Here is a 12,155-nt window from a genome sequence, read left to right on the forward strand (position 1 = left end):
ACGTTTGTTCGTCGTCAACTCTTCCCAGGCTTACTCGGCACACTACAACAACTTTTCTCCAATCAGTCCGGCGCGCCGACATGCCCCTGTCATCCTGTAAAGGAGCCATCGTCTGAAGAACCATCCCAAATCGAGTTTGGGTCTATAAATGCCTGCGGGAATATTCCCCACTCACCGCGACTGCTCTCGCCGCACCAGCACCAGTGATCCGGATGTTCCCCTGGGATATACTGTTAGCTTTATCAATGTCTGTCGTCTCCATCTAACGAGGACAATATCAAAAATCAACAGACAAAACAGGAGAGGGAAAGAAGCAGCTGCTCTCTGCCAAAACTCACAGCTGATATTTCTTATTGTATCCCCCTTGTTAAACTTGAGCCACCTCTTCTTGTCGTGCTGCGGCGAAAACTTCCACTTGGCTGTCGCCCGCACCGGAGTCTTGCTGACGCTGCGCGCGAGCGACTGCCCGCCGGGCGGCACTGTGAGCTGCACCAGCTCGGACGCCACCGACGCAAAGTTGCCGTTGTGCCAGGCAAACACCTTGCGCCCGTTGTACTGCGGCGGCCACTTGATGCCCGTGAGCTTTGCGCCCGCCGCCACCTGCAGCTCCTCGGTGCGGTGGCGGCCCACGATCATGTCGCTGCCCGCCCCGCGCGGCGTCTCGTCCGGCCGGACCTCCTTGACCACGACTCCGGTCGGCTGGTTGCTGATGGTCTCGGCGTCGACCAGCCCCGCGCCGTCTGTGGTGCTGGACTTGCGCTCTGCTCTGATTGCCGTCGCTGGGCGGTTGCCCGAGTCGTTCGCGGCTGCCGCCTCCCGAAAGTGCAGGTCGTAGTTGTGCGCAAGTCGCGACGGTACGTCGGCACCGTACACCACTGTGATGCCCGTAATTACAGGCAGCGGCCGGTCGTGGCGCGAAATGTGCGTGATGAGGTCCACAGCCGAGAAGAAGACGGTCGCGTCGTTCTCCTCCAAGGTGTAGCCAGTTTTGACGCAGAACATGCAGGCGTACAATCGGTCGTCACGTCGCTTCACGGCAAGATGGCTTTTCTGTAGAAATCGAAGACGGTAATGAATGCCGCATGTCGTCATGCTGCCGCTTTCTGAAAAGACAAAAAGAAAAACGTTAGCATGAGTTTCAGAAAGAAGATCGGGGTAGTCTTCATTACCAGTACTTGCCTCGACTAGCCCGGTCATTTACGATGTGCTCGTTGTCCAGCTCAGATGAGCAACCAGTACATTTTGCGACCACACGAGACAAGGTCCTATGCACAGGCCTCTGCTTCTGCTTCACGCCACTTTCCCCTTTGATGATGGCTTTGGCACCCGAGCAAAATCCCTTGTATCGGTTGAAAGAGCTAAACTCGTCAATCTTGCACTTCTCGGATGGCGGTCGCATTGATGGCGTAGGCGGAAGAGCTCTCGCTGGCGGCGGAGGGAGCTGAGTGCCCGTGACGCCGAGCGCCAACGCATCCTGTGCGCTTCGCTTATCCGACACGGGCTGCCAGCTTTGCGAGCTACGGCTGCCCTCCGACAGCTCCCCAGAGAATGGCCGCGTGGGAAGCGGCCACGAAAGGATGTCCCGGCCCCCGCCGCCGCCCGCGCTGTGAGACGCGACACCCGTCTTTGCGTTGGGATCTACGGATATGCGGTACCCGGTAGGGACGACACCGGCGATCATGGCCTGGTCGAATGCCATGCGACCTCCGGGGGACATGGACAGGGTCCCATCGGCCTCGATTTCTACCGCAAAGGTGGGGGACACGGGTGTCGCGGGATCAAAGTGAGCCGTGGTCGGCGACTCGGGCAGCGTGTGGGGTGATGAGCTGGAATCAGAAAGTTTCGAGAGAAGCTCAAGGTGTGTCCGGACAATTTCGTTGTGAATCTTTGGAGCGGCGCTGCGGCATGCAAGCAGCAATTCCGTGTATCTCTGCTCATCAAACGTGTCGACGGTAAGGTAGTCGTCAAAATCCCAGAGAAGGTCTGTAAGCTCCATCAAATGCGCATTGATAGAGTCTGCGTCAATACATTAGCCTGTCTGGCGCTATGGGTTGTTTCGTTTAGAAACATGTAGGGGGAAAGAAGGACGCAAATAGAGGGAGGAAATAGAAGGAAGCAGACCAATATCATGCCGTTTTACATCTTACCATTTGACTTGATGGAGCTGGTGAAAGTCGTGCCATGCTGCCTATATACCTTCTCGCACAGCGGCTCCAGACGATTGAGCGCCCGCCGGCCCTCCCGCGACAAGGCCTCTGCTGTCGTGCGAATTTTCCCGTCATCGTTGTCGGCGCTGTCAAATGCCTCGAGCGCCTTGCTCGTAATTTCCTTGAAAGGCGAAAGAAGAAACTCAATCACCTCGTCAACGTCGTTTTGCAAGGCCATTTCAGCACAAGCAAAATCGCCCCAAAATGGGTTGGCGTGAGATAGTCGGGCGGGGGTGAGTTCTCAAGCTGACGCGCGCTACGATGAGGGAGAGGGTGGAGAGGAATAGTTTCTGAAATTGTAGAACTTGATGTGTTTTCCTGCTCGCGTACTAATCAAGGGACGTACTCCGTAGCGACGAGCGTAATGATGGTAGCCTGCCTCGGCTCTTCCCCCAACCTCCGAATGGACGCATATCAAGGATGTTTCCTTTATCATTAGCCAATGTGATAGGTAATATACGTTTTTTGGCTGCTGGTAGGACGATAAGAAAGGAGCCAGGGGCGCCCGTTACGCTAGAAAGAGAACGTACTCACCAGGACTTGTACACTATATCTTATCTGCTTGACAGCGCCCGATTTCTGTCGTTACCATGTGGCTATCGTCCAATGAGAGCAATCTCCCCCGCCCTCTTGTTATCACTTGACCAGACGTCAACCACCCTCTTGACCGCGGAGGACGGGCCAGCGAACAGGGTTTGAGATCAGCAAGGCTCTTGGTACGGATTACCAGACAAAGATCGGTATTTCCTCCTGTGCAGGCCGCCCCAGCAGGGTACAATCGCACCTGCTTGCTGGTGGCGCCGTTGGCACTTCAGCATTGCAGCCAAGCACATAAACAGCACCACACCCATTCTGGAAAACGGAAGTTGCCAAACACTTGATTGCGACCCTTTAAACTCCCTGCCAGCCTAGCCTCCTTCTTTTTTTTTCTTTTTTTTTTCTTTTTTTTTTTTGAATTGAGGCCATTCTGGAGCGTCTTTTCCAGGAGGTTTTTGAGGGACTGCAACTCGACTTGCGCTTGAATCGCAATAACATATTACTTCTCAAACAAAGGTAGGGTCGTAAATCAAGCCTGAAGGGGCCAATTCCGGAAATAAGGGTTTGATCATTTGGGCTGTTTTACAGATACTCGCCCGATATATTCCAGTTACTAGTGCGCTCGATATACTCCTAGTTTGATCGAGCGGCTTGTCCACTCAGCTAGCAACCTAGGTGGGTAAATGTAACCACGTCTTCGGCAAAAGTTGCATCTCGGCCAGGATTTCAAGGCGGGGACTGAGACCGCAGAGATAACGGGAAGTTTCCTAGTCTTGGCTAAGAAGCAACCCAACAATTAAACCAACGCTGGCGGATAAAGATGAACCGCCACAGCATCATGGTAGCAGATGAGCTACCCTGTATCACCACAGAAAAACAATTCAGCGACGTAATCAAGAGATGCTGTAGACCCTCATGTACATTAATTCATTTACGCTCCTTTCTTCTTCATTATTCCTAGATTGCTGTATTGAATCTACCCTGGTGGCTTCCACTGGTGTCAACGGGCCCTAATCGCAACTGCCGTTAATTGCCATCTATGCCTAGTCAGTAGCATCGTTGCCAGTGTCATCGCGTTGTTTGTCGGTCAATTCAGGGTCCGCGCTCTACGACAGAAGAGCGAGGATACAAGCGGCCCAATAATGGCCGCTGGTGCAAGCGCCCCGTCGCGGAACGTCGAGCCGCATCACCGTGATGTTTGATTCGCGGAAACGGGCGTCTTGGGTACGGTACACAGCTGGCTCTTCAAATGTGGCATAGTCCCTTGCGCTGGCGTGCTTGACGGGGCACGACTTACACCATCGGACGGGCGTAGAATGCGCGAAGAAGGGGGTAGAAGAGGGGCAATTATAAACCTGTCCATCACATTGGAGGGGTAACTAGCTGTTAGTGCTGTGGACGGTGTGGGGGAGCTTTCAAGGTGCAAGGTCCGTCTGTGCGACTAACAAGCTTGGTTGGCGACCAATGATTTCATCCACGTCATAAGAGTTGTTCAAGTTCTACTTCTACTTGTTCTCTCTCTTCTCCCCCAACCTACTTTCTTTACCTCATTCACACACTTTGAATCAAATCTCTTACAATGGCTGCCGTCAAGAACACTGCGTACGTCCTATCCCGCAGAGCCATGCTTGCTCACCCCTCATCACCATGCCTCTCATCACCACTGCACCACCAACAACGGCCTGCTGTGTCGCCATCGTTCTCCCGCCCATTCTCTTCCCGTCCTAACTGGCCTAGTCACACCTTTACCCTCAACACGGGCGACAAGATCCCCGCCATCGGCCTCGGCACCTGGCAGTCCAAGCCGCACGAGGTGCAGACGGCTGTCGAGGCCGCGCTCAAGGCCGGCTACCGCCACATCGACACGGCCTCGGCCTACGGCAACGAGGCCGAGGTTGGCGCCGGCATCAAGGCGTCGGGCGTGCCGCGTGACCAAATCTGGCTCACCACCAAGCTCTTCAACAACGACCACAAGCGCGTCGCCGCGGCGCTCGACGACTCTCTCTCCAAGCTGGGCGTCGACTATGTCGACCTCTACCTGATCCACTGGCCCGCGTCGGTGATTCCAGGCGAAAAGGCCGTCTTTGACGACTGGAACTTTGTCGACACCTGGCGCGAGATGCAGAAGCTCGTCGGCACCGGCAAGGTCAAGAACATTGGCGTCTCCAACTTTGCCGTCAAGAACCTCGAGATTCTGCTCAACGACCCCAGCTGCAAGGTAGGGCTCGTCAAGAATTCTTGAGATGATCGCTTCTCTAACGTGAATAGGTTGTCCCCGCCGTCAACCAGGTCGAGCTGCACCCGTGCAACCCCTCGCCCAAGCTCGTCGCCTACGCCAAGTCCAAGGGCATCCACAGCACCGGCTACTCGTGCCTGGGCTCGACCAACTCGCCGCTTTACACCAACGACACGCTCAAGGCGCTGGCCGACGCCAAGGGCAAGACGGTCCAGCAGGTGCTCCTCGTCTGGGGCATCCAGAAGGGCTGGAGCGTCATCCCCAAGAGCGTTACCCCTAAGCGCATCGAGGCCAACTACGACATTGACGGCTGGAGCCTGACTGACGACGAGGTCAAGACGATTGATGGCGTAACGGAGCGCTTCAAGGTCTGCAACGACAACTGGCTGCCCATCAAGGTCTTCTTTGGCGATGACGAGTGAAAATGCCCAGAAACGGGTGAAGAGTAAAATAATAAAAATAGATGACGAGAAGAATAAAAAATAGACGACGAAAAGAATAAAAGTCTATAGAAATGTACAAATTATGCTGCAACACCTGTAGGCTCCAGTCTTCTCTATGAATTCACCCAACGCCCAATGCAATGATACAATCAAGCCAGAAAGACCATCATTTCTTGTTACAGTTTAGCCTTGACCTTTGTCTTTCCATCCTCCTTCATGACCTCGGCCACACGCTTCCGTATCTCCGCCGCGAGCGTCTCGCCCTCGTCGTCATCGAGCTCCTCGCGCTGTCCCCTGCCAAACATGGTGAAGCTGCTCGACAGCCGCCCGGACGCGCGTATCTCGGGCCTCGGTATGATGTGGTAGTGTAGGTGCGGGACGACCTGCGCGGCCGCGGCGCCGTTGTTCTGCACGACGTTCCAGTCGTCGACGCCCGTCGCGCGCGCGACCGCCGCCGACAGCACGCGGACCTGCTCGCCCAGCGCCCGCGCCTCGTCGGGCGTCGCGTCGGTGAGCTTGGGCCGGTGGCGCCGCGGGCAGACGAGCACGTGGCCCGCGCTCAGGGGCATGATGTCGAGAAAGGCAATGACGGCCGGCGTGGAGAGGACGACAAAGGAGGCTGGCGCGGGGGCGGCGGCGCGCTGCGGGCCAGCCGCGACGGTGGCGGGCGGCGCGAGGGGGTCGTACGGCGGGAAGCTGCTGGTGATTTCGCAAAAGGGACAGCCGTCCTCGGGCGGCGGCGAGGGATCAAACATGGTGGGAGCGAGGCCGGTGGTTCGGCTCTCGAGGCGCAGTCGGTAGAGGGACGAATTTCTAAGCTGGAACTCGTGAGGACGATATTTGTAGGGACTGAGTTATTGAAGCGTTATTGGAGCGACATGCTGAGGAAGTAAGCGATGCGCTATAGAAGGACAAAAGAAAGCTGCAGATGATGTCTAAGGAAGTGATTTGATGGAGTAGACAGCTTCAGACAGACTGATTCCCCAGACCGAGGTATGGCGCCGGCCCCACTCGTGACCGGATATGCGAGAGCTGATCGAGATACGGCGACTTGATGTTACAGCTTAATAAATATAGAAATACAAACAACAAGTTAAAAACTGCGTATTGTTAGTCTATTTGAATATATTTTCATTTGATTTTATTGGAGGATGCAGTTCGTTGCGATGTACCATGTGAACACCCGTCAGCCGCATCGGCGACTCGGGTTCATACAGAGGCGACATCGATACTATTCGCGCGTGGTTTATTATGTCGGTAATTGCTCCATGTATGCTGTCTATGTCGTAGTAGAGATTATCTGAATCGAATTTTAAAATGTTTGCGACTGCTCCCGCCTCTCTTGCGGCGCATCAAGTACACACCTTGTCGCGACCAACTCCACTCACCGCCAAATTCTGCCGGACATAATTCTTCACGCCTTTCGTCACACCACCGCCCTTTTTACCAATCCATCAGCCTTTGCCCAGCAGCACCACCGCAAATCAAACTATACACACAACATGCCTCGCGAGGAGTACCAAGTCCCTACCGCCTCCGCCGGCGCAGTTGCCTCCCGCGGCGCCACCCACGACGTCGGCCGCCACGAGCAGCGCTCCATCATGACCTACCTCTGCGGCGACTGCGGCGGCCACGTCTCCCTCGGCAAGGACGCCGTCGTCGCGTGCCCGCACTGCGCGGGCCGCGTGCTCTACAAGGAGCGCACCAAGCGGTTCGTGGTCCTCGCTTCGCTTGTGCGTGGGCTAGAGCAGCACAGTTTTGGCTAACAAGTTACACAGCATGGTCCAGTTCGAGGCGCGATAGATTTCGATGGGGTTATTTGGATATGCATCGGAAAGTTGTAAAAGGCGACTTACTTGACGATATGAGACGCTCGGGGGTGTGGAATAGAAAACACAGTTACGGTGCCTGGAGTTTGGGATTATAAGCAGATTTTTGTTGAAATCATCATTGCATTGAATAAACTATCAAAGACATTTCTTTTGGCCAAAAGTATAGATTCATGTCGTAAACACCAAACGCCTCGTGATCAATGTCGTGCAATGCCGGACTTCGGCTACCTCTTCTTGTGCAGATACTGGGCGAAACTGGCGTCGGCCAGCACACTGTCCTCGTTGTCGCCCATGGCCGCCTGGTAGCGCTCCTGCAGGCTGTTCTTGGCCGCCTCGTCACCCGAGTCCTCATCGTCACCGCTGCTCTCCTCCTCCTTGTTGTCCTCGCCCTGCCCCACCGCCATGTCCTGCATCATCTTGTCGAGCTCCTTGTCGCGCGACTTCTTCTTCTGGTCGTCGCGCTCGGCTCGGCGGCGCTCCAGCTCCGGCTGGTAGTCCCTCAGAAACTCGAGCCGCTTCTCCTCGACCGCGGCGAAAAAGTCGTCGACGCCGGTGCCCATGCGCGAGCTCACGGCCACCATGCTCAGGTGCGAGTAAAACTCCTCGAGCATCAGGCTCATCGAGTTGAGCAGGCTGCCCATGTAGCCGCTGCCGCCGTGGCCGCCGCCCTCGACGCCGCCGAGCGCGTCCGACTCCTCGTCCTTGCGGAGCGCTTCCTGGAAGGCCTCAAAGTCCGTCATCCACTCCTTGGCAAACGCGGCGTCCTTGACGTCCGTCTTGTTGAAGACGAGAATCATGGGCAGCTTGGTCTTGTAGAGGATCGAGCACGCGTACAGCATGTTGCTCATAAAGGTCGACGTTGACGACGTGCGCGGCGTGTCGATGATGTAGGCAATCACGGTCGGAAACGACGAGGCGAGTGACTCGAGCAGGATGGTGCCCGAGGCCGACCACACAAACACTTCAATCTGGCCGGGCGTGTCGACAAGGATGTTGTGCACGGGCGGCCGCTGCGGGTTCTCGGGGTCCGGCTTGGTGCGCTTCTCGAGCAGGTTGACGACCTGGTCGACCTTGGTGGCGAAGAGGTTGAGCGACGTCAGGATGCCGCCGTTGGGGCCTAGGTTGTACTGCTTCATGACCTCTTCGTAGTTGACCGAGTCGCGAATGTCAATGTTGGACTCGAACGGCACTGACATGACGGCCGGGTCTAGGTTCATGACGTAAGGCGGGTCTTCCTTTTCGTGGAGGTGCGCGTTGATGCGCTGCATAAACGTCGTCTTGCCGGAGCCTGCACATGGTTAGCTCTCCTCCAGGATCGAGCCGTGACTGTCGACGAACCTGCCATGCCGACGCAGACAATGGCGACGGGCGATGCGCTCGCCGCGCTGCTGGATTCGGAAGCCATGACTGTTGATGTGTAGCTACGACCTGATCCGTTGTACTGGCGGTCGAGCGTGCTGCTGTCGCGATGTTGTAGATGTCAAAAAGTTCTTGGTGGCACTGGGCGATAAGTTCTTGATAAGCCCCACCACACCTCTGTGAGGGGCAGATGGCGATGCCTACCTTTCATTATAGATGCTTGCAGCATTTCGAGGGGCCATCTATTTGTTCAAGATTCTTCATTCTGTTGAGACTGTTTTGCTATTTTATCGAATTGGCAGTGATTTCCTGGCTCCTCTTCCGTTTCCAGTACTTCCGTACAAACTTCACTGTGGATAAACGGGACTTCAGTTTACACAATTAATTGCTAGCTGTCTTAACTACAGCTGCATAAATAATTTTCTATTTTCCTCGTATCGGTGCGCCTGTTTTATTAACTACAGTCCCAATCACTTGCCGAGGCACTCCAGCCATCTGTCGCCAAACTAGCCCTCGGTGCCGCTGCTGCGAAAGTTGGCGCACAGAGCAGCATAGTGGTGGGTAAGATCCAGCACATTCTGCGGCAGGCTCGTGGCCTGTATTATGCTTCGCACCTTGACGGCGCCTTCATCCTCGATCAGCGTTCGGATAGTGTGGAGCAGCTCCGGGCTAAACTCGCTATACCATCGATACTGCCAGGTAACCAGTCGAATGACGGATGCGACAGTTTCGCGCGTGCTCTTGGAGCGCTCATACACGCGAAGGACACCAGCAAGAGACTTGGGGCTGAATCGCAGCGACAGGCATGCTCGGTACGCCTCGACAGCCTCATCAAAGTGCTGCAGACGCTCAGCTAGGGTGCCCAGAATCTCCCATTCCTCGGCAGACTTCTTGTACTGCATCTGCTGTGCACGATACTGTGCCATCTGCGTGCGCCAGATAGTATACACACGCAAGTCTTCATACAAGACCATAAACAGGCTGTCCAACCATCGCTCACACAACCGCTTCGTGTTGAGCTTGGACGACTCGTCGTCGTTGCTCTGCTGAGTCGTTAGTCGGATTCACAAAGTCTAGCTGACACACTTACGGTCTCCTGGTCGCCTTTTAGGCTCTTGGGGTCAATGGTGTTGGAAGGACGCTCAACGCCGTTCTCGTCGCCATTCGTATTTTCAACCTCCTTGGCCTTGGCCTTGCCCTCCTCTTCGTCTCCATCTTCGCCTTCGTCTTCCTCTTTGTCCTCACCGTTGGCGGTGGGGTCGGGAGTGCCGCGAAGACCATCGGTGCTGGGGGTTCGCTTATGAGTGCCCTGAGTCGCCTCGTGCTTCTCAGTACGATACTCATCCTCCATCACAAAAACAGTGCTGCGAATCTTGAGCAGTTGGTCCCAGCCAATCTTTGACGTCATCTCTGTCAAGATGCTGTAGGCCTGCTTAAAGGTGCCGCGATAGGCGGCCGCCCGCAGCCCAAGGATGCTGGGGTCGACCTGCTCGGAAAACCTCGACTCAGGCTCGCTATCAATCTCGTCCAGACGGGTTTCGGGGAGAATGGGAAGATGGACTTCCTTCGGCTCTGGCATCATAGGCGCATCCTTGTCTTGATAGGTAAACATCGGGCACGAGTTGAGTGTGGTAAGAGCATTCTCCCAGTCTTCCATGGCGACATAGACCTGAGCCAGCCTTGCCCAGGTTCCAAATTCGCTCGGGGCGGCAACCGTACTGCGGTCTGCGCATCCCATCGCCATTGTTAGTCGGTCGGTTCGTTGCTCCGGCGTGTCGGCCTTTCGCGCCTTCTTCATCAAAAACTCGGCTTGGGTGTCGAGCATGACATAGTCCATGGGTGTTTGCTGAAGAGATTCGTACAGAACCTTGACACCGGCGACTTCTTCGCTGCCCATGAACTGGACCTTGGCGAGAAGGGAGGAGACTTCGATACTCTGAGTGCGAAGCTTTTCAAACAAGTTGATGCCTGAAGCGTAGCGGCCGGTGGTCTCAAGATATTTCAAGAGTCCTGTGGTCAGGTGGTTCGAAACATTAGTCGGAACTTGAACAACCGAGTCGGAGCCGAGTTGCCAGCCTGGAATAGTTAGCACGCAAGTCGCATCGAATTGGGCGCTTAAGCCTACCGCGGAAGAAAAGCTGTTCAGCAGCAAACAGGAAGCGATGCTCAGCTTCGGTGTTGGTGACCGGATTGAAACGGCGCACGCCCATAATCTTGCGAATCGTGTCGCCGCTTCCATCATCGGCATACGAGTATGAGCGCAACACACTGCAGAGATATGTTTCTAGCCAGAGATCTTCGGACGCCTTGCGCTTTTCGCCTCGTTCGTCAACGCAGTAGCTCTCGACCGTACCGGGTATCGAAACGTGGACTCGCATGTCAAGCCTAGAGAATGCATTGTAGCAACTAACATCGTCAGCAGGCGCACCAAGATTAGCCGAACTCGTGCTCTTACCAAAAGACGCCCTCTACGATCTTCGAGGTTGCGCTCGGTCCGTGCTCTTTGTACGTGAGGGTGTTGATATATGCAGCAAGACTGGCAGAGGACGAGGCATCAACACCGGTGACATGGTGGTAAACACCGGACTGGGAGGTCAGTATATGCCAAATATTTGTGGCTGTGTGCACCTACCTGCTTCAGTGGGTTGCGTATGCTCTGCCTCAGGAGGTGGACGAGGTCAGGCGGGCCGAGCTCGCGCAGTGACAGAAGCGACTCGGTACGGGCATCAATCGACTCGTGGAGGTTTTCTTCCGTGATCCTTGTTTTGGTCAGCCAAGACATCTTCTGTCGGTGCCGGCCGTGCGACGTACTCTGGCACAGCTGGGGCCAACATTGCGACAGCTAGCTCCGGGGAGCGAGTCGTTGCAGTTGATTGTAAAGCCGCTCAGCCTATCTAATCGGCCTGCCAATATTGCGATTATATGCGCTCGACGATTCGGCTCGGAGTGCACTAAAAGAAGGACAAAAGACGGACAAAAGACGCTGTTGATGAAGAAGGAAGCTGTTCTTGTCCAGTCCACAAGCTGCCAGATTAATGGTGATGGCAGGGGATGTGGCACAGCACACTGGACCCGCCACACGTGGCGCTTTGACAGCCATACCAGACGGATTGCAGTGGTTACTTTAGGATGGCCAATTGGTTGGAAATGCGTTCGGAATTGGGCAGAGACTTGTTTTTGATTCATCATTTGTAGATTCGTTTTTTGTAGGAATGCTTGTGAGAATGGAGGATGGGCTGACCACGCACAGCAGCTTCTTGCGTTTATTTCTGGAGGCTGCATTGAGAATTTCATCATCAGTCTCTAAGTATTGATACTGAAAGGGCTTTCCAAACTACTAAATTATCATATTTCGAGTATATGGCATTCTGGCTGGCGAATAGTCCTGAACTGAACAGCTCCGTGTACACTCAAGTACTGCCCCTGCCCTGCGCCACACTTAAAGGTGTGGCTAGTGCCCTGCTAAACTGACGCGACAGTCGCTACAGCGAACGCGCCTCAAGCTACAACTTGAGCGCAAACGAGGACCAAGCATAGCCAT

At 55.1% G+C, this 12,155-nt stretch overlaps 6 protein-coding genes across 7 annotated transcripts; 2 read left to right on the forward strand and 4 right to left on the reverse strand.

Annotated features, from left to right (window-relative positions):
- Positions 1–171: 171 nt before the first annotated feature.
- On the reverse strand, positions 172–2,385 carry LMH87_001218 (uncharacterized protein; the record flags this gene model as incomplete). Of its 2 annotated transcripts, XM_056199261.1 has the most annotated exons (6): positions 172–220; positions 339–349; positions 433–1,103; positions 1,170–1,184; positions 1,240–2,016; positions 2,148–2,385. In XM_056199261.1, 6 exons carry the CDS (start codon positions 2,383–2,385, stop codon positions 172–174), a joined length of 1,761 nt encoding a protein of 586 aa, XP_056056125.1. The 2 variants fall into 2 exon arrangements, with proteins under 2 accessions (XP_056056125.1, XP_056056126.1); XM_056199262.1 differs by having other exon boundaries at positions 1,180–2,016.
- Positions 2,386–4,323: 1,938 nt separating this feature from the next.
- Positions 4,324–5,402, forward strand: LMH87_001219 (uncharacterized protein; the record flags this gene model as incomplete). Its single annotated transcript, XM_056199263.1, has 3 exons — positions 4,324–4,346; positions 4,482–4,962; positions 5,013–5,402. The coding sequence occupies 3 exons, from the start codon at positions 4,324–4,326 to the stop codon at positions 5,400–5,402; spliced, it is 894 nt and encodes a 297-aa protein (XP_056056127.1).
- A 197-nt stretch (positions 5,403–5,599) lies between these two features.
- On the reverse strand, positions 5,600–6,178 carry LMH87_001220 (uncharacterized protein; the record flags this gene model as incomplete). Its single annotated transcript, XM_056199264.1, has 1 exon — positions 5,600–6,178. One exon carries the CDS (start codon positions 6,176–6,178, stop codon positions 5,600–5,602), a length of 579 nt encoding a protein of 192 aa, XP_056056128.1.
- Positions 6,179–6,925: 747 nt separating this feature from the next.
- LMH87_001221 (uncharacterized protein) lies at positions 6,926–7,226 on the forward strand (the record flags this gene model as incomplete). Its single annotated transcript, XM_056199265.1, has 2 exons — positions 6,926–7,134; positions 7,202–7,226. The coding sequence occupies 2 exons, from the start codon at positions 6,926–6,928 to the stop codon at positions 7,224–7,226; spliced, it is 234 nt and encodes a 77-aa protein (XP_056056129.1).
- A 253-nt stretch (positions 7,227–7,479) lies between these two features.
- LMH87_001222 (uncharacterized protein) lies at positions 7,480–8,660 on the reverse strand (the record flags this gene model as incomplete). Its single annotated transcript, XM_056199266.1, has 2 exons — positions 7,480–8,543; positions 8,594–8,660. 2 exons carry the CDS (start codon positions 8,658–8,660, stop codon positions 7,480–7,482), a joined length of 1,131 nt encoding a protein of 376 aa, XP_056056130.1.
- Positions 8,661–9,120: 460 nt separating this feature from the next.
- LMH87_001223 (uncharacterized protein) lies at positions 9,121–11,448 on the reverse strand (the record flags this gene model as incomplete). Its single annotated transcript, XM_056199267.1, has 6 exons — positions 9,121–9,657; positions 9,705–10,690; positions 10,740–11,020; positions 11,070–11,200; positions 11,247–11,373; positions 11,426–11,448. 6 exons carry the CDS (start codon positions 11,446–11,448, stop codon positions 9,121–9,123), a joined length of 2,085 nt encoding a protein of 694 aa, XP_056056131.1.
- Between the last annotated feature and the right edge of the window lie 707 nt (positions 11,449–12,155).

Source organism: Akanthomyces muscarius, chromosome 6, assembly GCF_028009165.1.
Source record: "Akanthomyces muscarius strain Ve6 chromosome 6, whole genome shotgun sequence".
Taxonomy (NCBI): Eukaryota; Fungi; Ascomycota; class Sordariomycetes; order Hypocreales; family Cordycipitaceae; genus Akanthomyces; species Akanthomyces muscarius.